At 38.7% G+C, this 25,824-nt stretch overlaps 1 protein-coding gene across 1 annotated transcript; it reads right to left on the minus strand.

Moving 5' to 3' along the window:
• Positions 1-531: 531 nt before the first annotated feature.
• b3glctb (beta 3-glucosyltransferase b) lies at positions 532-22,481 on the minus strand. The gene is made up of 15 exons (XM_067491970.1): positions 22,217-22,481; positions 19,649-19,686; positions 19,513-19,552; positions 18,762-18,871; positions 13,571-13,647; positions 13,322-13,433; positions 11,689-11,825; positions 10,509-10,572; positions 9,901-10,017; positions 8,700-8,769; positions 7,491-7,604; positions 6,722-6,821; positions 5,716-5,835; positions 5,012-5,156; positions 532-2,959 (listed from the first exon to the last, which is right to left on the minus strand). The coding sequence occupies exons 1-15, from the start codon at positions 22,284-22,286 to the stop codon at positions 2,825-2,827; spliced, it is 1,449 nt and encodes a 482-aa protein (XP_067348071.1). The 5' UTR covers positions 22,287-22,481; the 3' UTR covers positions 532-2,824.
• Between the last annotated feature and the right edge of the window lie 3,343 nt (positions 22,482-25,824).

Consider the following 25,824-nt stretch of genomic DNA (forward strand, 5'->3'; position numbering starts at 1 on the left):
TGTGCCGCAAACGTAGGAGAGCCAGGAGTAACAGGAGAACCTCAGTGAGAAAACACAAGAGAGAGCGAGAAAATGTGATGGTTGACAGACTAAGAGTAGCTATGCTTACACCAATTTTGATACATGAGATGCTTGAAGCACAGAAATAAGAACTGATTGTCCTTTACTAAATCAGACTGATTTACTGCTCATTGGCGGAAATGGGGAAGAAAACAGAGAAGAACTGGAGGAAGATTGTCATTCTCATGCAATGCTGCTGCAGATTTCCAGCTGATTTACAGTCAGCGCAACACATGCAACTGTGCTTGTAAAGACGTGGGTCAAGGCGAGGCTCCTACATACACTTTCCATGTATAACTGAGATATCCCCTGGGCAAATAAGTGTCTTTTAATTTCATGTTTTAAGGAGAAAACAATTAATTTAAATACTACACATGCAAAGCCAATAATTTGTTGACTAAACAAGTTAATTTCATGAAAACACAGAGACCAATGTCTATTAAAATAAAGAATTCAGAGCAACTTCAGTGAACGCATCATATTTATTTTTAATGACCACAGGATTTTCAACAGCCACAGAGGTCACAAAATCATATCATGGACGATCTGGTGGGGAGATACAGCCAGCTTACGTTCCCAAGCTTGGAGCTCAATATGGAAACAATATCAGTACAGTCAATTGGGTTACTGATGAGCAGGGCAAAAATGTAATCCTGACTAAAGAAAACAATCCTCTGCTGGTTTGGCCTGATCTAAACTTGCTTTCTTATATAAAAATCTGAATATATCCCAAACTCTATCTACTGCTCATTAAGTTCTACTACTCATTTATTCCAACAACACCAAATGCACACACACATAGTCAAAGGTCAGTCTTGGCTACTCTAATGTTCTGAGAGGCCAGAAAACAAATCATATTAACAATGATTAAAAAAAAAAAAAGGCATAAACAAACGGACCTTATGTGACGAGGTTTGCTCATGGTTAGTGTAACTAATCCTGGGCCTGTAGGGGTACATCAACTACAACTGGGTCCAGGTTTGTGTCTGTGAATAAAATTTATTTGAGAGCCTATTTTAAGAGAATGAAAATGTAACACAAATGTTACACATAAACAAAAGCAATGTAATGGAGATATACATTTCCTAGAGCTGTGTCTTGATTTGAAATTTGTAGTCTGTGTGCAGTTTTTCAGGGTCAGTTTGAGACACGAGTCCTCTAAATCTGGATATATTCTTTTAGTGATTAAAAGCTGTTCTAGTTATGGCACTGATGTGTTTTTCAAAGTTGAGATCGGCATCAGTAATGACTCCAAAGTTCTCGACCTGCTCACTATATTCCAGAACCATTGAGCTGTAGAAAGATTTTAAATATCCAGCTCAGCAGTACGGTTTCAAAACCTGTTTATGGGGCTTAAATCCTCAGAGGACAGAGCGATGTAGAACTGTATGTCATCAGCGTATGAGTGATACGATATACTAAAATCCCTAATAATTCTGCCAAGCAGAAGAATGAATAAATTAAACATTAACAGCCATAAGATTGACTCTTTTTCTGGCACAACTTATCTGCTGACAGCTTTTAGTAGCGCTTAACTAATCCATGAGCAGGTACTGCCTGGTATGCTCACACCTTTAGACTAACCCCACCAGTGCCGCATATTTTGTACAGCTCCTTCTGTGCACATAAAAATGATTATGCATTCAGCACCTACAGTGTAAACACACTTTTTCCTCCTTTGACGTGCATTATACTGTGGGTAAATATATTCTATATGACTGAAAAAGTGTGGGAAGACTGACAAAATTTTGTATTCCTGTGTGTGGGTGTATGTCCTAAAACAGAAAAAAACATAATTCTGTTCAACCCAATGCACATTTTTGATTTCAATTTATTTTATTTTTTTAAGAAATTAAAATGTTTTATTTAATTTTGGAAAATTAAAAAAACTTGGAAAATCTGCACAAAGCACACACAAATATGTCCCCAAATCTTAGGAAGGTTTACTGTACTGACTATGGTCAAAATGACTAACATCCAGTCACACACTCCCACAGAGACCAGATTCACAGTTGTGCTGTTCAGAGATATATATACAGAGACACATAATATAACATATGGAATTCTACTTAAAAATGCCATGATTAGACTCAGGTGGCAAACTCATGAAAATATGTACAAACAACTTGTTACGCTCCAATTAAAGACAAATAGATGATAAAATAAACAATTTCATTTACTGACAGATAAATCGGAATATTGATATTACTCTCATGTTTGTACACTAAATAAGAGGTAAAAAGGTGTAAATAAAAGTTAGTTAGAGCTTCAAAAGAGGAGGTTGACTAATAAAACACAGATTATTCACATTTTACCTTCCCACACTCCCCTCAATTAACCCATAACAGCGTAACGTTAAAAAAATAATAATTTAGCATAATATTTCTTAAATAACTTACATTACTTGGCTCGTGGTTTTGTTAAAATGGAATTTGGGGGTAAAGTAACAGCAGTTAGATTTTCAAAATAAAGAGCAACAAGCGTAGCTTAATTTTATTTGCTCGTCCATTTGCATTTGTCTCTGGTTTCTAATGTGCAGTTGACGAGTTGAATGAGACAATTTAACCATGATGTGGTTTTATTAGTCAGTATGAGCAAGTAAACTGTCTGCACCTACACAGGTTATATACAGCAATCTGTGATGCAGTGTCCATACTGGCATTTTCCTTTCCCCATGCTGACCGTTGTTCACTGCACCATTAAAACCATTAGGTGGATTTAATGTTGTGGCTCATGGTGCGCACCAAGGGCACACGCAGTACGTCTACAGTTCATCTCGTGGGTGTGTGTCCTGCAGCCAGTGCTGGTAGAGAGCGACGGGATCTATGTTCCAGTGCTTGTGGAAGGAGATGGCTTCCTGCAAGGAGATCAATGTCTCAGAGTAGTCCTCTGGGCGAGCCTGAAGTATCAAGAGAAAGTAGTTTGTCTGCGTGTGTGCCCATGTGTGTCCACCTAATGATTCATGTTTCATTTATTCTGGGGATTCCAGCTGCTGTGGGCAATTTGCACAACTCAATATTCTGATGTAATACACTCCATAACCAACTAGGTGGTATGTCTGCCTTTTTCACCTACATGATTTTAGAAAAGAAAAACATGAAGAGACCCTCATGCACAGCATCACCTGACTCTGAATTAAGGTTGCTGCCCTGACTCTGATTCCCATCAACACTTGTAGAGCTTTAGACTTAGTGCACTGTGTGCAGAAACAAAGACACAAGCTGGGCGAGACACAGAAATGACACTACAGTATTATGTCCATTATCCCGTCCTTTACTTGTACAGAGCCTAACGGTCTCTCACGGCTACCATTGTGCAGCATGATAACTTTCGAGCATGGTGTCGATCTATTCTAACAGTATGTATTAATAATCCCTTCTACATCCTTTTCCAGTAGCCAACAAAATAACAGGAACATATTCTTATGGACGTTATTCTGACCACTAATGTTAGTTATTATTAATTATTATTATTTACCTACAATGTGAAGTAGCTTATAACTAGCTGGCTGGGTGTTGCAACAGTACCATTATAGAAGTTTCTGATGATGACAAAGTTTAATGTATCACCAAGAGTTATTAACATTGTTTGCATTTTTCGCCAAAAATCACTACATCAACTTATTTTTACTTCATTCGTTTGGAAACTGCTTTAATAATTAGTACAATTTCTCTAATAATGATTACAATTTTCTCAGCTGCTTTTCTGTTTCAGAGGAATATTGAGCACTAACTGTGTAGCACAGGTATCTTCTTTCTCCCTGTCCCTCCTGGTGCTGCCTGCACACCACTTGCAGCGAGCCCTGCAGCTGTGGTGGATCAGAGCGATGGGGAGACAAGTCTGCGTTTCCTACAAAGGTGTGTTTGCGTTTCCAGTGCAGTGGGCGTCCTGTGTGATTTGTCAATTGTGAACACTTCAGACTGTGTCGGTTTTGTTTGAAAAAAATCAAGTAAGCTGAGAGTAGTAGCCCGAAATTGTATTTTTCACACCACTTTGTGCTTCAAGTCTGTGCTCGTCCAACTTGCTCTTTTACTGTATACAACCATTTGGTCCCCAGCGTTGCCATTATTTTATTTATTTTTGTAGTATATACGTATTTGTTCTAAATGGTTATTTACCTGGAGAATTTCGAAAGCCTGTTGAGGCTCTGCCTGTTTGTGGTTAAAACGCTGTAGTTCCATGTCAAGACTAAATCCATTTCTGAATAACTACTTTTAGAAAAAAGCATTTTTTTCAGGACTGACCTTCTGACTGTGTTTTGATTCACTGTTAGCAATGAGTTCATTAAGGTTCCATCTAGTTTGATTTTTGATTCAGTTACTGTAAACTAGTTAAATACTGATGTTACAAACGTACACTATACATACATAAGTATATAAATTACATTATAACATCACACTTAATTTACCCGCAATCATCAAAACCAATCAAATCACCAGTTTAAAGAACACCCTTTAAAGAAAAGGAACATTTTTAAGGTACAAAATGGAATTAACCTCAAAGAGCAATTGAAGAGGAAACTGACATTTCTTCAACATGTTAGCAACGCATTTGTTGCTCACATAAAATTGTGTAGACATTAATTCAAAATGGGGTTTGTTGTGTTTTTGCAACTTTTGCTCCTTGTCATGAAGACATTGGAGATCCAGTACTGAGGTAACTGGCTGTGTTGAGTTTATTAAGGCTGATTTCCAGAAGATGTGGGTGAAAGCACTGATCCATCTTAATACTAGTAAAATATTTGGTTCTGTTACTGGAAACACTATGCCTTTCGCATGTTTAATTATACACTTGCCCGTAAGCTGTAAACTCGATGTGATAGAGATTATTGTTTGCTATGAAGTCATTTCCAGGATCTTCGCTTTAAATTAGTTTCACAATTTAGAAAAGAACGCTATAGGAACTCCTCACAGACATATTGTTTGATGTGTACATGTTTATTATTCCTCACCTGGTGGAAAAGGGGGCTGTGTGTGATGGGGACACCCAGGGAAGTGAAGCACCTGCCCAGCACCATGTCATCAGGGGCATCATCAGTGTAGCAGCTGCATCCACTAGAAAGTAGCCTGGCCACTGCCACCCTACTCATCACCATCCTACACACACACACACAGGATTAGAGATAGAGAATTTCTTTGTCACTGTGTAAGTGTTCAACATGCTACGATACACACAGATGTGTTTTTTTTTTATTTAATTTTATTGTATTTAAAAGAGGCAATGTTCCTTGAAATTTTGGGGGAATTCTTCCCATTCCTTTATTAATCAGGCAGTGCTTCTGAAGTTAAAACATGCCGTCTACTCAAGATGTACAGTCACCTAAAACTTTCATTAAAATTAAGGAAGGTGCAGCCTAAAGAACATAAAAGTAGGCTTTGAAACCAGGAGGCAGCCGGTTCAAACCCGGGATTACTCTGAATAAATAATATAAAAGACTGTGTTAAATTGTTAAAAAAGTGAAATTGAATTAATTGATTTTTACTTTTGATATTATGGTTCACAATCCATGTTTCAATGATTTTACCATGAATGTTGGCTGCAATTAGGTCGAGGGACAGTTAGAATACAGTGTAATTTCATGCATAGCAGCTTTATTCCCCCCTTTAACCAAACAACTAGTTGCATTAAAACGTTCCCTTCCCCCTATTGCCTCACCCTCCTCCTCCTGTGGTGTAGCTGTATCCGTTCCGAACCAATCCGTAGCCATATTTCTCCCCTAGACTTACTGCTTCCGTTGGGTTATAGCAACACAGCAGTCGCCGCAACCTGGGTAGACTACAGTTGGAAAATGATCAACAGACGGGAAGCGAGGTGCATGCAAACATACGTGTACAGACTGAACGAAAACACAGGAGGTCCTGTCACATTTGAGAGTTCACAGGATTACAGGACAACTATAACCACCATCCACACTCACAGGTGCTTCCACTTGCAGTCTAAATAGAAAACTCTTGTAGCTGTCACTCACTCACATCCTAAAGGTCTGAAAACAAATCAGCTTTTAATTCATTTCAGTGAACTCAGTGAGATTTGATGAGCGGTTTAAAGTGGGGAAATAAATTAATACAGATGTTCTGTGTAAGTCGCAACGTAGTCAGGCATATTACTGTAGCTGGGTAGTTTTATTTTTTAAAGCTGGACCTAAAATAATCTTGTGGTCCTTGCTGCAAATGTCTCCTTTCATTCTTACATTTTTGTAAAATATTTTACCTAGAATGTGATTAGACTTTAAGAAAATTGTAAGAAATTTAATGTGCAGAAATGAACATTAAGTGCATTAGTGGGATTGTTGAAGGTTCATATAAGTTTCTGCTGAACTTTGGAGATGAGTTCTAGTCCCATCACATTATGGCTGAAATTTGATACAGTGTGTGTGTAACAAAAAAAAAAACAGTTTCTGTTCATATTTTCACCTACAGGTGTGTAAACATTAAGTTCTAAAACATTCCTTCAATCTCCTCTATTGAGAGTAAAAACCGTCCACAAAAGTGGAGTGTGTGTAACTTCCCTGATCCAACTAATTCATGAGGAGAATTTTAATTAGCCAGCAAGGGAGATCGCAAGCTGTGTTAATTAAAAGAGATTAAACACAAGGAGATGTAAAGCAGAATAGTTTAGTTATTGATCACTGCAGTCCTAGCTTTTTTCACAGTTTTGACACCTGATGAGTGTGTCGTCATCAACGATGAGAAGCCAGTCAGCCTTTGGCACAGCTTTACTGAGGAACCGCCTCAAGATGGCAAATGTCTTCCCACAATGTCCTGCAGGGAGAAAGCATAAAGGGCTCATCAAATGCAGAAACGTCAGATTCCATAAAACACTGAAAAAAGAGAACATGGGAAAAAGAAAAAAATAATGAAAAAGAAACTACTTTTCAAAACGCTGTTTGCCAGATTTAGAAGGAATCTTAAATGCTGCCGATGAACCGATATCTCAATCTCTTAATAATCAGGGGGGGAAAAAAACACAAAAACAAAAGGGGGTGAAGTCTCTGTGTGCAGTGACTGAATTACCACTTCTGTCTGAACTTGGTGAATAAAAAGGGGACAAAGAGTCACACCAGGAAACAAATCGAGAGTTTGTGTTGCAGTAGTGCTTTGCCCACATGCTAACATGCTTACAATGTGAATAATACCATGCTAGTGATAAGTGAAAGCCCATTTCCCCCCTCGATAACCAAGAATAAAAGCTCCTTCTGCTTATGTTGTGTTTCTGTTAAAAAGGAAATGTCAGACAAAATATCACAACCTTCAGATATAATGAAAAGGCATCTGTTTTAAAAAAATCCTCACGGCTCACTTGCTAACATTTCCATCCCTACATGTGATGTGAAGTGGCGACAGGCAGCATGTTAAGGGATTCTTGGATGCTACAGCACATGCTCAGTCTGCACTGCAGTAATCACTAAGTGCTGCCGCTCATCAGCTCACCTCTTTCGGTGTTGGGCACTCCCAGACTGACAGTAGGTATGGAGGCATCGGCGACATCACTGTAATACTCCAAAAATGCAGCATCTTTCTCCCAGGTTGCTTTCACCACTGGCACTACGATGGAGAAAAAAAAGGGGGGGGAGAGATAACAGGGAGCAGGTGGGGGAGAGAAAATCCAATATTTATCCAGATTTCTGCTTAACTTACAGACACGGAGCTCCATAAACTCAATCGCTGTCACAGCTCACACATCAGAAGGGCTGTAATCAAATAATGGGACTAGGGCCAGAAGAAGATACTGAATAACTACATAATTACTCACTGCATCTTGTTTAAAACTACAAAACGATTACTGCCAATCATCACAGTCACGTATAATTAAGTTCCAGCAACAAGCAGTGGGACCCATCCTACTCTAATTTACTCTCAAATAAGTCCACTAAATAATTGACAGTGCACTGCGACAGCTGGTTACACAGCTCTAATAACCTGAGTTAAAAGTCACTGCAAACTCACAACAAAGTTGAAGTGCACATTGTTCTTTCTACTCTTTGCTTTTGCTACACACTCATTTTGACCCCATGACAGACTGACAATCAGTGTTTTGGATAATTACACAGACTGCAATTTCAGCAGACAGTCTAGATGAGGTTGTGAATTTAAACAGGTTAACTAGGACTGAATGATCCACGAAGTGTTAAGCAAACAACAGAAAGAGAACAGAGAAACTTTTGCAGCTAATTTTCATCTATTCTGTGTATAACAGGAGCTAAAAAAAGTTGTTTTGTCAGTGAGAAGCAACTATAGCAACTAAACTTTACGAGATGAATAAAAGTCTTACACCATCAGGGCAGCACGAGTTTCCCATAAAAGATTTCACACTTGCTAATATGAATGAATATGAACATGTTATTGAATATAATGTTTTGGTAAATGCTGCTAAGCAGAGTTGTTGTTGTTGAAGATTTAAACAAAGTTAAAAACATGTTGTAAAGTTATACTTAATATGACAGTTTAAGCCATTACATAATGTAGACGGAATTGTTGGTCAACCACAGTTTTTGTTCACAATTAACAATTTTACCAATAATGCACTAGAACTATATCTGAAGTACAGAATCATAATACTTCCACTACTGCAATATATAATTAATGGAAAGTGAGTGAACTGTTTCTTTTCAAAACTGGTGGTTAATAGCAACCACACACCTCGCTCTGAGTGGAATTTCTGACAAGTTTTCACAGCAACAAATACGTGTTCTTTTGATACTGGAACTCCCTAAAAAAAACACAAAGAGAGAGAGAAACAACATCAGTCTAAAAAAAATAAATAAATTATTCAATGACGTAGTAAAAAGAGCACAAGTACACACAAAGGCAGTGTGAGGTGCAGCACACACACACAATGTAATGAGCTTAAAATGAGTCAGGATTGAAAAATAAGGCATGCCTCGTCCTGACAGCGTTATGAAGGCCTAAAAAGAAAAAAACATCAGTGATTTCATGTCTTGTCCTATTTCTGAAAATTACCAACAGTGATCTGTAAATAGAAAGTATGGCATGTAATTTGTCACTACCCCTGCAGGATATTCAGTACAAGCATCAGGCATCTCCTCAGGATGGATAACATTTTTTACATTTCTGGCCCTTTTAGGCATCTTTGCATCTTAACTTGGAGACAGCAGCATTATTTCATTCAAAAATAGGAGACATGACAATAGCAGTATAAATGTGTGTGTGTGTGTGTGTGTGTGTGTGTGTGTGTGTGTGTGTGTGTGTGTATATATATATATATATATATATATATATATATATATATATATATATATATATATATACACACACACACATATATACACACACACTGCTTATAGATAAGCAGTGTAGCAGTATATATTTACACACAGTATATCTATGTATAGATATTTAAAACTGCTATTTTCTACAGGAGAACCAGTGATTGTTAAGAGCTGCAGTGTATCAGTGTGTGTGCCAATGGATTAAATAAACTTGTCAGTTTATACTGTCTAGAGCATTGTCCTGACCCAAGACATAGATGTAAATAATGTATAATTTACAAAACTAATGGCTTCACGAGAGCAATTCTGGTTTCCGCTGATCCCAGCTGACACTGTATCAGGACATATCATAACTGAAACCATGGTCTTAAAACTTCTGTTAGGAATCTCTGAGACTCACTTGTGCCTTTTAAACAGACATTGGTTTGTGTTCAAACTTAATTCTTTATTCTTCGCTTGGGTCTGTGTATCAACGTTTGACCTTTAAGTACAGTATGCTGGACAGTTGGGTTACAAATGACACCGCTAATGAAACCTCGCACAGCATCCAAATAAGTTACATTCTGTTTTCTTTGCAGCATAGTGATGTAAATACAATTAGTTAAACATACACAGTTGGGCAGGTAGGTTGTAAATGTTGTAGCACAGTTGTCTCTGGGCTCTGTGCAGAACTCTGGGACTGCTGTCAGTTTTGGACCATTTCCTCCCTCCCAAATATACAAAGCAATCTAGAAAGAAAATAAAAATAAAAATGAGCATAGGCCATATAGTAGAAAAGTGAAGTTAGCCATATTGGTCCCTCATGAAATAAACCCTGCTGGGTCTGGACAACAGGGATTTTAAAACACTAGATAGAAAAATGTACCGTGCAGCAAAGCTTTTCACCGAAAATATGCAGTATAATTATCAGTTAATCAATTGTGCCCTTCACACAAACACATAATTACATTCATTTAGAAGTGGAGCTTTTGCATTAATAATATAATAATAGAGCACGTCTATCAAAAGCTGCGGGCATAGAAAGCTCCAGGGGCTGAGTCTGAGACCTTTCTGACAAAAGACAAGTCAGTTGCTGGGGGAATGCTGTCTATAACTGTTATATGAGCGGCATTTAGACTTATCACACTTATTTAAAGTAGAACAGTGTCTTAGCAGTAACTAAATTACTGCAGTGACAGAACCCAGATTGATGAAAATCCTGGGAAAGCGTTTCAGGCACCTCGTACTTCCAGTCGATGGTAAAATCTGATTTTAGACGCTCGTGTTGGAGCCGCTCAGCGAGTCTGAAAAACATGAAATAAGAGAAACAGCAGAGATGAAATGATAACTATCATGTATTTCCTATATAACGTCACGGGCCAGCAGTGCTTCTGACTCCTGTTGTGTGTTTGTACAGAAAATCTCAAAATGTGTTTAGCATTAAATTACAGTCGTAGGGAAACAGCTACAGCTTTAGATTTAAAACACTAGATGAATGTACTGGTAGAGATTGGATCCAGTGAATTCATTAGATTAAAATGGACTTTTCGGAATAAATGGGTTTTCATTTTTAGGTTTTCAATAAAAACCGAAGCATGGATAATACTACTACTAAAAACAACCCACAAAAACTGCAAGGTTTCAAAAGTAATTGGACATTTGGCTACAACAGCCGGCAGCTGAGTATCATTCCAAAGGACAGTCATTTAGTCATTTAGACTGATGGGTTAAACAGACAATCTTTCACTGCAGAGAGACAGACTAGTTCATCCGCCCTACTGAATAGAAATGAGCATAAGGAGATCAGGGGCACATAGGGGGGGAAACCAGGAGAAACCAAGGATAACTGCAGGGAAGGTGTGAGTGGCCAGGTCTGACATGACAGTCAGTGTTAGTTCATACAAAGACAAGGAGGGAATAATGAGCAGCAGAAGTAAACTTATATCAGAGAAACATCACAGGTATTTGGTTTGGCAAAATGAACTCTTGTATAAGTTTTACAACAGCAGATGTGCATACGAAAACAACCAGTTAGACTGAGGTGCACAGAACTGTGCTTCTAAGACGCAGGAGCTTATGTTTACTTGTCAAAAATCAAGAGAAAAAACAAATTAGAGGATTCACCACAAAATGCACCAGAAAAAGCCTCAAAAACACAAAGTGCAGGTTGTGGTTGTCTGCAGAAATATACAAGCAGAAACCAGCATGTCCATTCCAGCCATGTGTTATATCCTATGCATTAAATTAAGGGGAGTTTAACTTAAAAAATGTGTAGAAGCAGAGAGCTTGAAGGACAGAAACTGCATAGCTGTCAAAAAGCTTGGGTTTGGACGGCAAACCTGAGAGGATGGTATGGATGATACAATAACTGAAGGGTCAAAAAAACACAGCATATCATTGACACATTCATACCCACACACCTCCGGAGCAGCGTCGCGCTGAGAGCCCAGCCTGCTGCAGGGTCAGGGTAACCAAATGAAGCGGGGTCTTCGGAAAAGGCATAGTGGTGAATGATGGAAGCCTCGTTGTCATGGAGACACTTACCTAAAAACCATTCCTGTGAGATTTAAATAGGGGGAAATTGGGCAGGATTATGTGAATATAACAATATATGGTTTCAATTGTAGAATAATTCACCAACAACACATTCATAGAGCCCAAAGGTATGGAGGCTCTTTAAACTACAATGTAGAACTAAAGTATTTGTTCAACATATTAACATAACTCATTTTTCTAACGCAGGTTCTGAATCCAGAAGAGTTTATACATTCTGTTTCACAAAGATTTGTGATTTGTGCTCTGCCGACTGCTCACTTTAAAAAAAAAATCTCTTCATTACTACATTTGGAAAGAGTACAATATTTCAATGCCCAGCTGGCTCGTCTTCAAAAGAGGTAAAGAGGAATCAAGTAAAATCAGGCATGTGTCTTTATATAATCAAGTCCCTGCTGCTGGTGCTGCTTCAATCACAGGTACAGAAGCCAAATCTAAAACCTTTATCAAAAGAACACACCAGTATTTAAGCCACAGTTCCTCACAAAAGCAGTATATCCTCAAAGGCAGCCTACAGTATGAATACACAAACTCACTGCATAACAACCCTGATCATAAATAAACTCTGTTATAGAAAAATTATAGCTGTAGTGGTAGAAACCAAAAATCTATTACCAATAAATCAAATATGTATGAGATCCAACTTTGGATGAAATCACAGGAGCAGGTAACTTTCTGGGCTCATATTATGAGCACTGTCAACTGAAGGGGTTAAAGGTTAACTCAGCATGGGATTTTCACCCAGTAAAGATATTCTTAGGACAAGAAAGTGCATTCAGAGTGTGTACAGAAAATTACATCCTCTGTCCTTAAATCCATACATTAGATAAGGAACTTAAAGGGGGAAAGAAATTTAAACTTTAAACAGAAAGAACAATGGAGGACACATGGGATCCCTCTTCCAGGATGCAAAGAGTGTAGTGTTCACAGAAGGGAGCAACATGGTGGATTTATGCTGAGGTCAATTAGAAAATTTTAAAATTAGATCATGAACAGTATATAAAGAATATGATTTCCAGTCATCATCTTCTGCAATCATTTTCCAGTCATCAACATTTTCTACTTTCCACTGTTAACACCTGCTTTTTAAAATGTATCCAGCTGTTGATTTTGGCAAACCAACTACTTTGATGTTTATCTTGTAGCTTAATTTACTTCAGTTGCACATTCACCGCTTTATTCCACACGTTGACAGATGACTCCACCTCAATCTGGAAAGGTCAACTCTGAGCCACGTGTGAGCTCTTCGGTGCATGGAACAACACACAGTTCCCGAAGAAACATTCGTGTGTCTAGTTAGGTATGCACCTCTGTAATGTGGGCACTGTGTGTAGAAGGACAGTTCTTCCTCTTTTGACTTAAACTTACTTGACACTTGACTATTTTCGATCAAATCGAATGTGTTGAATTCCACTCTGAACATTAAAAAAGTGTAAATGTCCAAATATTTATGGCCTTGACTGTATATAGTCAGTGTGGTTTTGGGTGTGTTCATCTCACCTCTTGCACTTCATATCTGTGAAGGACTTTGAGCAGAGCAGCTAGATTGACCCTCGTCTCATCCTCTATGAAGAAAAACCAGGATGCTGATTGGCTGTAAGTGCTCCAGAGACTGAAAAGATCCACGACAAACCGTCAGCCTTTTGCTTAGACTAACACAGTAGAAATCATTAGATCTAAATAAATTAAATTGTAGTGAATCTGACTAAACGAGCATGTTTGTCATCCTCATGTGTGTTTGACTCTCACTGAGGAAGCGCAGGCAGGATACTCCAGTTTCCATCGTAGTCTGACAGCTCATGGAGAAGAACAATAACTGGAACTCCCTGCACAAAACAAACAAACAAAAAAACAAAAAAAGTAGCCTTAAATATAATTAATAACCATCCTGCAGCCAAATAATGAATGCAATGCAAAACCTCTTCTGAAAAATATAATGCGTTTAATTGACAATGAGTACAAACAAATTTAGTATGGATCATATGTTTCTCCAGCATAAGTTGCAGTTTTTTGGTAAAAACATCATGTCAGCACTTCCAAGTCCATCGGAAAACAAACACTGCACTAGTGTGGCTAAATTTAAGTCGAAAATGTCCCTGAAAACATTCATTTTAATTTAGCGTATTTAAGGAGAAAGTTGCCTCCAAGAGAACAAAGTTCCTGTTGAATTATCGTACCTACTGTACCACTAGAGGGTGGTGTACTGATGCCGATATACTGTAACTCGTTTACTAACTAAAATTTTGTTTCCACTTAAGTAAGTAGTAGTATTAGCATTTTTTTAAGTTGCCCATTAGACAGCAACTGTCAACTGTTGTTTCAAATCCTGCTAACAGGTGCAAATGAATGTGGTGGGAGTAAAAAGCACAATATCTGCATCTGAAATGTGCTGGGAGTATTCTAAAGTAGTACAAAATGAAAATACTGAGTACAAGTATCTCAAATTGTTATATTTGAGTAAATGTGCCTGAATAAGACTGATGCGGATGAGCAGGATTGGCTTGTCAGGCTGCACTCACACTGACAGATAACCTACACATGGGTAACTACATCTGTACATCCCGCCGTGTGTATTGTCTGCCATTTTAGCCAGTTTGAATAATTATAGACTGAACGACGGTAAGACAAGCGGAAAGAATGGTCAGGTCTCTCACCCTACCAAGTGACTCATGCAGAAGAAATTACAAATCTATTCCATGCAGTGATGCACAACAGTGGTGAAGACAGTCGTAAAGATTCACACATTCAAAAATAGCTTTGAAATAAAAGGCAGTGTCTGCTTCTGTCTTGTCTGGGCAAAGATCAAGCCCCTCTGTCAAACGGATCCATGTTTACCTCCAGCGCAAACAAGTGACCACCAGTCTGTGATTTATGACAACGAGGAGGCTATTTCAGCCTGCAGAGCTCAAAATGAGGCATTTGAAACAGCAGCAATATGTCAGTATAATAGGCCATTACTGCACACATTCATTAGTTCCAGCAAGCATGCTTAATGGGCTTACCCAGAACACACTGTTATTCACTGCAGTTACAAAGAGTAAGAGGTGTTTCTCTCTCCTGTACAGTGTAGTAAACAGGGCATATACCTTTAGTTGGAAGTTTATTTGGTACACAAAAATAAAACTAATGCCGTCTAATACATAAGTCCTGCAATAATCCCCTCTGAAGAGGACGTGCAGATTTAGATTAAACCATTCTAAAGAGGTCTTGATTAAAATGTTCTGCATTATGCAGAGAGATGATTCTGTTGTTAGGTCTGCGCTCACTGATATACTGACGGACACTAGCCCAGTAAATAACCTCCCCTAAAACAACGAGCATCCTCTGACACATGATTATCAGTGATTTCATCGCTCTTTATATGGCTGGAAGCTAGTTCGTAGCATCTGTCTATAATATACGTCAAATTCTTATAGAGTTTTAGATTAATTGCCCATTGCTGATTACCTGGATAAGGAAGATATCATTTTAAATGAAGGTGGACAGTAGGTAGGGTAGCTGTTGGGTAGGGATTTTTATTTTATCCTGAGAGGTCAGGGTTGCCACAGTTTTTACGCCGGATGCGTTTACTGAAGCATCCCTCCCCTATTTCTACCGGGATTGAGACCGGCACTGCACGGCTTGGGATGGGTAGGCATAGTGCTAAAAAATGCAGGGCCCTTGCCATTGTCCCTGAGGACAAGGGTTGACCACCCCTGTTTTACAGTAACAAAAACATAACTACAATTTATCCTGAAGAAAAGTGTGCTTGAACCAAAAGCCATAACAATCTAATCCAATGGGACATTAAAACAATATGTAAACATAAAGATGGAAAAACTCACATCTCGAGAACACATAATCACATCATGTGTCTAATAAAACATAAAATAGTTCCAGTTTAGGGCACAGCAAGCACAGACATCTGATAGTAGACGTCCTAGAATGATTCCCATTCAGGAAACCACATTACAAATTAACATGCAAACACAGGTGCCAGCTAAGATTCTGGGGGTGTGGAGCTTTTAACCATCTGCCGCAGCCTGTAAATGTTGTGAGGAGTGTTTGGGTTGTAGCCCAAAGGAGCTAAAGCAGGGCACTGCTGCTGCCATCTTGGAATAAAACCCTGTACTTTTGGCCAATAACAAATAAATGCGTTGACAATAATCAAATATTTGGATATGAGTCGTGTAAACAAAGCACTAAAATGAAAACAGAGATGCTGCTGCTCATATTTCATTGACAATATGTCTACAGCTAGAACTGTGAATCACTGTATGACAAAACCTTTTTAAAGTGACCAAATTAACAAGCAGACAACAAGCAGACAATGTCTCAGGGTTTGCGGTTTTTGATTGCTGCCTTCAGTCGAAAATTATCGTATTGTAGGTCAGTGAAAACACAGGGAACGACCTGCCCTCATACAAAACAGCTTGCCACAATCAAGGCCTGTTTGGCTGTGATAAGCTTTAAATTTAGAGAAAGCTTTTGTCACACTCATCTCCCACAGGTTTAATACACTCACGGCAGCCTGCACCCATGCAGAGATAATTTTATACAACAAACATCTTTCTAAATGTACCATTCAGGAAAACTCACTATTTTCTTATCAGCACTTTCAAAAAATTGAGGAGCTATTTTCACAGCATGGACATTTGTTTTTTACGTGATCCAAACTCTAAACAGCTCTGTTCTCTATCCTATTCAGTTGGGAAACACCTATTTCTGTGACCGTACTTTTATGAATGATTGCTACAGCAGAAATCATTTTTGCAGCTTTCCCAACATGTATGCCGTTAGTCACATCGGTCATGTTTCTCCTGAAAAATGTGGACGTGTCTTTTCAGTTCCATCTGATAATCAGGGCTCATTCATGTTTGCAAGCAAGACACTGAGGTCCTAAACTGCCACTCGTGTGCAGATTTACCTGGTGTGAGGCCTGTGCACCAAAGACTTTTGGCAACTGTTAAGTCATGCAGTCATGTCAAACTGCTCACTTTCTTCCAGATTGGTTGAACAGAAGCTACTCAATAAATGTCAAATAACTTTTCTAACGTGCTCATCTTAAAATTGACCCCCATCTCAGATGGTGCAGCCCCTAAAAATGTATCTCTACTAGAGTGTGAGGTGCTAACAGCGACTGACAACAGGCAACATGCACACAGTTGTGAAATGTTTAAAACAATAATGCTGCTCAGACAGCAGCTAATTGGACATGTGCCACTGCTGTAAGAAGAATCTGATGAACACTCAAATAAGAAATCTGACATGATTTGTTCAGTAAAAAAGAAGTAAAAAAAAAAATCTTACGGGCAATAACGGGCAATTTAAAAATAAATGTTAAATATCGGATTTTGGTCACAGCAGCATAATGTGAGCATAACCATTATCTTGTTTAAATAGATAGAAAATATAAAAAGTGTGTAGCTTATGATTCTGCTGCTCACTACTAAAACCCGGGGAACATTTAAGAACGACAAAAACATTTGGTCAGTACATGAAACTGGAACAAGGCTGAAAAATAAGTCAGGACAGACACATGTCCTCTAGGTCTTCCTTCCTTAGCGTCTTTACAACTGCTGTGCAGGAACAACAGCCATTTAACAGCCATGAACAACAAACTTGTGGACGTGCAGCTCATCCAATTTTGCGACATCCTCACTAACTGCATCTTCATTTCATCTCTGATAGAGGTTGGTGCATATCCCGCATCACCTTGAGGCTTCAAAAGCAAACAATCCCTGCTCCCACTCACTCACTGGTGACTCCTTTGGTGATGTGTGCACAAACACAATATATGCAATTGAAGCTTTTTGCAGCGGCTACACCATGTTTGGCATTTGCAGGTTGCATAGAATGCAGTTCAGAGGGCAAATCCCAAGTTTCACTGGACAAAACATTGTTGAGTAGCAGGACATGAGCAATCCAAAGCCATGGTGATAACCTGCAAACCTCCTAAGCACATGAACTGATTTCCTGCTGTGACGTTCTCCACCGTTGACATTATGTTTCACACATTGTCTTTGTGGTTTGTGACCATGAAAGCCCTTCGCTGGAAATATGCATTTATCAGAGGAAATAGAAGTTATATATAATGTAGAAATAACTGCTTCTGTCAACAGATTCAGAAATTTTAGATTTTTAATATCTTTCCAAAGACGCCCCTGCCGACTTTCCTCTGTCGTATTTCTATTTGCGAGAGTTTTCTAGATTGGAGATGAGACTAGAAGAAGCATCTAATGCTCATGCAAGATTTTATTTTACTGCATATATTTCCATCAACAGAAATTCAACAATATTTCATCTCTACTGAAGGCGATCATGTCTGTATAAGCCTGTCATCTCATTTCACTGTGTCCTATTACAAATGCATTTCCACACCCATCTAGGCAAGGAGGACACCTATTGGTACCAGTGTAATACCACAGCAATGCAGAGAAATCAGTCTCCAAAAGTCGAAACACATTCAAAATAAAAGATGATACATGAATACAGTAGGAAATACTGTATGCACAAATCCCTTGAGCCCATAAAACAGAAAACGTACTTAATAAATCATGTAGTCATGATAAATCAGGCAACTTGCATGTCTATTGAATGTGTGGCAGAGAAAAGAACGGCTGCATTACAAAGAAATTTCAAGGCAGTGGTGTTCTGTGAAAAACTCTGGTACGAAAAGTGGTACCCTATATAAATGAGCACATTTATTATGTAATTATTTAGGATCATTAAAACGTGCTATTTTAAAAGGTGGTAACGTCCTTCTTTAACTTGAGTTCATCTTCTCACTGTAACCATAGTAACAGACACGACGCCTGCTGTACGAACGGCGCATCGCAAAGACCAAAATAGAGGCGTAAGCACAAACAATCCTGGCACAAGAAGACACTGGCTTGTGCCCCCTTGTGGTTGCATTAAACACAAGCAATCGTGAGGCTGTACAATGCCGTCCAGGTGTTACCTGTCCAAGTTCAGCTGCCTTCTGAACAATCTCCACCTTCCTCTCAACGGCTTTACGCGCATGGTAGGAGTTTCTCTGGCTTTGGATCACTAACACCACCTGCTCCAAACCTGAAGAAAGACACAGGAATTGAAAGATCAGTTACAAGCATATTTCTATAGTCGCAATAATTAAAGTAAATGTCATCAGCTGTTTCATTGATTCACACCAATTCCTCTAGTAGTAAGATATCACATTTTCTCTTTATTGTACTTGTACAACATTTATTTATATACTTTACGTATTTCTTTTCTTTTTAAAGTATTGGGTTGTAAATTTCAAAAATATGGTACAATAATTATTTGTTCTCTTCCTGCAAAATACTCACTGTGAAGATCTGACACTGCAAAGTCTGGTTATGTGGTGCTTTGTTTTTTCCACAAATTAAACATGTAACTCGTGGAGCTTTATTGGGTTCATAGGCAGATTTTGTCAAACTTGCTCAGGTGTTTCTAATCCTTATGCTAAGCTAGGCTAACTGGTTTCTTTCTCTCTGCAAGGAAGCAAATAAGGCTATTTCCCACAATGTCAAACTGTTGCTTTAACTTCCCAACCTTACAGTTTACATTCTTAGTTGTTCTGTACAGCTGCACACAAATGGCAATTTAAAGATTCAATCCTCATTCATGTGCATCATACACCTTTTTGCTTGTGTGTGTGTGTGTGTCATGGACAAATTATCAGTCAATCTGCAGTGAAACTCCTCACTCACCAAACGCTCCGTGTGTGACAGGCTCCTGTTGCTCCGCTGCCTGTGGGGAGTCAGAGTTGAATCTCATTGAGTCTGACAGACTCTGCTGAGGCCACATTAAGAATAATGATACTAAATACATGGGCGTAGCACTTACATGGGCATGACATGTGTGTTTGTCTCCAGTAAAAGTACCTTGTGAAGGCAAGAGGAAGACATTTGTCAATGTCACCTTCGCTTCAAAATTTTTTTAATGGAATGATTTGACAATTTTGTTCTTGCAGCAAGACCTCACGGTGAGGTCAAGACTCCACAAAGTCACTGCGCCTGGCCAAGACATACAATACTGCAACTACTATCAAGAAACACAGAGTATTATGGCTGATATGAGCAACTAAGTCATAATTTAATCAATGGCAACTTAATTTACTGTAACTTTAATAACCGATGAACAGTGTGAGTAATTTATCCATTTTAATGTTTATAACTGCTGACAGGAGAATCTCTTGCCTTGAGTTCTAGGAAATACACACATCAATCAATGTTTGTCCTTTAGGTGTTGAAAGCAATAAAAAGCAAATGCAGTGTACGATCCCTCTGTAGTAACGTATGCCAGCAGAGCTGTGGTAAATTGGATGATTCAATCATGACATTGTGGCTTTCTGTGTTCAGTATACTTGCACATACACACATATACACACACACTAGCCTAACAACTAACCCAGAGTTTTTGTTGGTGATCTTTGTGAAGGGTTATTACTTTAATTGGGCCTGGCTTCATGTAAATGAGGCTAAAAAAGAAAGTTACTATCCTCACTCGGGCATCGACGCAAATGTTTTTAATATTTTTATATTTTTTTAACATAAAATTGTTGTTTCTTTCTCACCAAAGGTGGATCAAAACGATGTAAAAATGAGGTGAGAAATACTGTGGGAAATCATGAATCGCTATGTATTTCAGGAAGCGCATCCGCTGTAAAAAAAAATTTAAAAAAACTGTGCCAAATCAACATGCGGACAATGATCCGCCGTGGCGACCCTGAACTCATGGGATAAGCTGTAAGGATAAAAAAAATAAAAATCATGAATCGCTATGTGTTGTATCTACAGTGCATTGTTTTAAGGACACAGGTATTATCATCTTCTGGGCCTGGCGGATCAGTGGTAGAGCATTGGGTTGTGATGGAGAAGGCCTGGAGTTCGAATCCCAACCCACCAGTTGCGGCCCCGCTCAGTCAACAAGGGCCACTTCAGTGCCGTTCCCAAGACTGACTAAAATGGGAGGCTTGGGGTAGGAAGGGCATCGTGGATTTTTAAAATAAGTATCCACCATATCTCCAACTATATCATGCTGTTGTGGTTTGAAATGCACTGTTGTGATTAACTTCACTGACTTCATGACTGAGTGTCATGTAATAGTGAATGGACTGTAGCCATTGTTCATGACATTAATCACACCTGCGCTTATTAAGGTGTAATTAATCTCTCTTATTTTACTCTGGGCGTCTGTACACTATTTGACAATCTCTTCACCCTCCTAATAATTTAGATGTTCCTGATCGATTAGGTCCTGCATTAAGACTAAAAAACCAAGTGTAAAATGTGTGAGAAATAGGTCACATTTACCTTGTGACTCACTCACAGCCAATTGTTAATTTGCTTTTAACAGCAACTCTGATCCTATGAGTGATCAGAGAAGTACGTTCACAGATGGCTGATATGTACTCAGAAACTCACTCAGCTTGCAGTTTATTAGGTACAGCAAGCAACATTCCTGCAATGTTTCCTCCTTCATGAGGGTTCCAATGTTCAGATTTTTGTTAAAACAGATTCACAGAGGTTTTAATTCAACTGTGTATTCTTTGTGGAAAATGTACTTTGTGGTATTGTAAACTGGATTACATCGTCTTGTTTTTAGCCTAGGTCACTGATGTAAAAGGGTGGACAAAATAAAACTTATGGCTACTTGTATGATACATTCTTAGCTGATAGTAGTAACAATCAACTGCACTCAAAGGCATTTATAATTCAAAATAAGAGCCTGAGAAAAGTGTTTACCAGAACAACTTACTCTCTTAGTTCCTTTACATTTAAGAGCCATGGAGTAAGTTTAATAAAATATATATCTCTGTATCTTTTTTTTCCCTGACTGATATCAATAGCACACAAATACATTAATGAAACAGTGAGGAAAACTAACCATGGGATTACAGCTTAAGTTTAAGTTTACTACATCTGCAGTCCTCCTACTAATGTTTCACAGTACTGTCTGTGCATACATCTCCATTAGATTTATTAAATTGACTACATTTGATATTTAATTAACCTGAAGTCCATCTGTGCACTTTTAACACAAATCCATGGGATCACCTGCTCTGACCTACATTTAGTTTTGTGTCAAGCTCCTGGATGTAGTCTCCTCCACGGTCAAGTTACCTAAAGCAAAATCCCTATTTCCTATTTGGAATTTCACGATAAAACATTTATGACAATTATAACCAAACAACTACGACGATGACCTTCGTGTGTATCTCAACTGGGTAGTTTGTCGTTAACAAAAAACTCTGCTGACATACTCACTGTAATGTATAGCATATGCTGAGCGTTAGCATGTCACATTGCTTACTTTACTTTGAAGGCCACACGGAAGCATCCTCCGCTCTGTTGTTCAGCACTAGCTGGTTAGCTAACGTTGCCGCCTCAGTCGGTTATTGACGCTACTTACCAAGCCAGAAGAGGAACACAGCGACGAGTTTGCATCCGTTAACCCGATTATGATATGGCGTGAGTCCCATGGCTGATGGCTTTCTGTGGCAATCACCGTTCTTTCATGGCGAACTGGGGATATTAGTTAGCTACATGACTGTGGTGGTAGAAAACTGCGCTCGACTGTTACCGTGGGGTTGCAGCGACCCCTAGCGGACACACGGATATGAGCTGACCATCATGACACATGCTGCAGCTCAGGGAGGGAGGACCGAGGCTGCACACGCGTTTATTCCCACTGGTAGATGGTAACCCACATTTCTCCAGTTTTTTTTTTTTTTTTCAAGCTTTGCCTCTCATAAATCACGGAGAAAAATAACAAGTAGCATTAGGATTTAGATTGCACTTGTCTTTTAAGTGTATGTGATATTGATTGGCACAAACCAAGATTACATGTGTGCTGCTGTAGCTTACAGTATATGTCTGGTTAATTAACCATAACTGCTGCAGCACTTTAACCTGCTTTTCCCCCACTAGTGCACAAGATAAATATAAATTGTCCAGACATGTGACACAAGACTGAACCTTTACACAGAACATAGCTGGACAGAAATGCAACAGTGCCAGTCAATCCTGACTTCTGAATTTGTCCATTGGTTCTCCTGCACGGCACACTCTATGACCTGTCTTGCACTACAGCAAGAACATAAGCTTTTGACATTCCCTGATCCATTCCTGACAATCTTCTGCAGATATGTCCAGACATCCTGTGACTTTTTCCTGAGGAAAATAAAGCTCAGCTTTCTCTTATTCAGATGCAGAGGCATCACATAAACATAAACATAAACTAGCGTGTCTTTGAGTAAATTACTACCAAAGTGTGCTTGTGTGTGTAAAATGTACTGTAAATACACTGAAGTTTAATAATGGTTACATTTGAGTTCTCACTGCATACATTTTGTGTCAAAGCAATGAAAATCAATTTACGGTTTAGTTGACATGGACTTGTGTGAAGAGTTTTGAAAACTGAACTTTGAGAAATGTGTCTTGGCAACTGCAAAAACTCCAAGCTAAAGCTTTAGTGTGCGATGGCCAATCACAACAACAGCAACAAGCTGAATATCAACTGGACAATAACAGAGCTCCTGGTTGGGGCCTTGAGATCACTTATAAGGCTGCCTCACCCAGCATAGCTCCTTTAAATAACTTAGCTTTTTCAAATGTTATTATCATATGACTCAGTGGCTGTTATCACCTGTTATCAGGAACATAGATGTGGGTTAGTAGGTCAGTAGGACCTTATCATGCCCTGCTATCATCTTACTGTGCATGTTTCAAACTAAGCTAGTCTAAACACATTTGAAGTGTTGTTATTGTTATCACTGTTAATTATTGTTATTACTTTTAGCTACCAAACTCTGCACGCTCAGCAAACTCACTCCCAATATTCAAAAAACTGCTGAAAACAGAACTCTTCCGCATCTTCCTTTGCACTATAAAAAAAAGGTAAAAAAACAAAAAAAAAACCCCACTTCCTTTCTGCTCTTTTCGCATTTGCATCTCCTGAAATGTAAACACTTTTCTGACAGAACTTTGCTTTGATGTTTTGCTCCTTGACTTAGATTTTTGCTGCCTTGTACCTCACTTGTAAGTTGCTTTGGATAAAAGCATCTGCTAAATGACTAAATGTAAATGTACTGTTACACGCTCCAATACATTTGATAATATGTAATGTAATGTAGTAGTTCTTATAAACAGGTTCTAGCATAATGATGGTGCACACAGATATGATCTACTGATAAAATCTGATGCTGTCTGATTTCCTGACTGACAATTGGATGCAAAACAACAAAACAGTACACAGGGCAAATTTTCTTTACTTATTTCAGGCAGCTTCATTAGCAGGCACGCGCTCACTCTGAAGTCATAGGAAACAGGTAAGGCCTAGACCAGCAGGAAAACAGGTGCAGGCTTAGGTCAGGATCAGACAAACATGAGGGAACTGGCCTGGGAGCAATTACTGCAGGAGAACAAAGACAGTTGGCCAAATGACACCTGGGACAGGGCAGGTAACAAATGGGTGGAGAAGTAAGTCGACCCAGGTGGCAGGAACACGGAGGGAACTGCAGGCCAGATGGGAGTGGGAGGGTCTGAAGTGACAGGAGTTTATGGCTGACAACAACGGCTTGATGCAAATAGGTGTAGATCAGCTTGTGCAGACACATTAAAATGTTTTAATAATAAACCATGGAAGTGGGTGGTGGTTTATTGGTCTGCTTTGTATTTATATATGTTTTAAAACATGAATATAAATTTATATTAGTGCCTGTCTGACAGTTTTAATCAAAACTGAACATTATTACGTTTAAATTTTATTATATCTTGCAATGAATTGATTTAATTAGATTTTACAGCTGCACTTACACACTTTGTTATATAAAGTGTTTTTCCTGTCTTTGAAAACTGACTATTATATTAGTATTAGTTATTGTAATTTGTATTAGTAATATGTTTGATTAATGTTTGCAGGATGTTGCTGGTCATGTAAGATAAATTGGACCAAACACACGTTGGTCACGTGCTTATTAAACTGAAGTCCTTTATTTCTACATTATCACTTTGACTGTTAAATGGCAAAACAACTGCATAGCAGAGGATCACGCACGACAACATAATTAAGTCCTGAGACTCTGGAAGGATTTGATCTGATGATTTGCCAAGAAGCATTTGTTATACACCTAAAATCATTAATGAGTTAACAAGTGAATCCGATGTGGTAAAAGTTTTTTACTAATGGTTGGACTGGATCTGTGAAGGCAGCCTCTGACGGCCTTCAGGTGGGAGGTCGGAGGTCAGCAAATCAATAAACATCTAACAAGTAACAAATGAATATAGACCAAGCTTTATGAGATTTATGTTTGTTTTTTATTATAAAAGAGCTGCCTATGCTTTGTGTGTACAATACACCCATGTTTTTGTCCTCAGTATAGATTGGTGTACTTCAAAATCTTGTATGAGGAAGAGGTGTCTGTAAAAAAAGGCTGAAAGCATGTTTTCTACTGTGGGCCAAGCAGACTGGTGGAGACATCCAGAACAAATGAGTCAACAGTCCTGACCGCAGAGGCTAAACATGGACATCTTGGCAGAAATTAAACAGGCTGGTTCTATTGTGAAACCACAATGATGAGAGTTCACATTTTTTTGCACAGATAAAGTGAGGACCAAATAAGAAAGCCAACTCGACAGCAGCTTGAAGGACAATTTATCTAGAGACAGTCTGCTAAAAGTGTTGGAATCCCATTATCAAACAGCAATGGGCCTAAAGTAATATTGACTGATGAATCTGTTTTGGACTGTATTTGGTGTGTTATGTGCTGAAGACAGCAACCGTAAAACCCACATAGTCATCTAGAGAGAAAACAAGGTCTGAGCAAACAAAAACATTGAAACATGATGAGAAAGGTCTGCCCTCTGAGCAGGCTGCTGATATGAAACACAAATATTCAGCACATGAATGTTGTCATTGCACCTCATAGGCTCATAAAGGTGACTCATAAACTGCAGTATGTCAAATGCTGTAATTTTCCTTCTCAGCTCCAAAGGCCGCCTGCTGTTATTTCCAAGCGC

Source organism: Channa argus, chromosome 22 (assembly GCF_033026475.1).
Source record: "Channa argus isolate prfri chromosome 22, Channa argus male v1.0, whole genome shotgun sequence".
In the NCBI taxonomy this organism is placed as follows: Eukaryota; Metazoa; Chordata; class Actinopteri; order Anabantiformes; family Channidae; genus Channa; species Channa argus.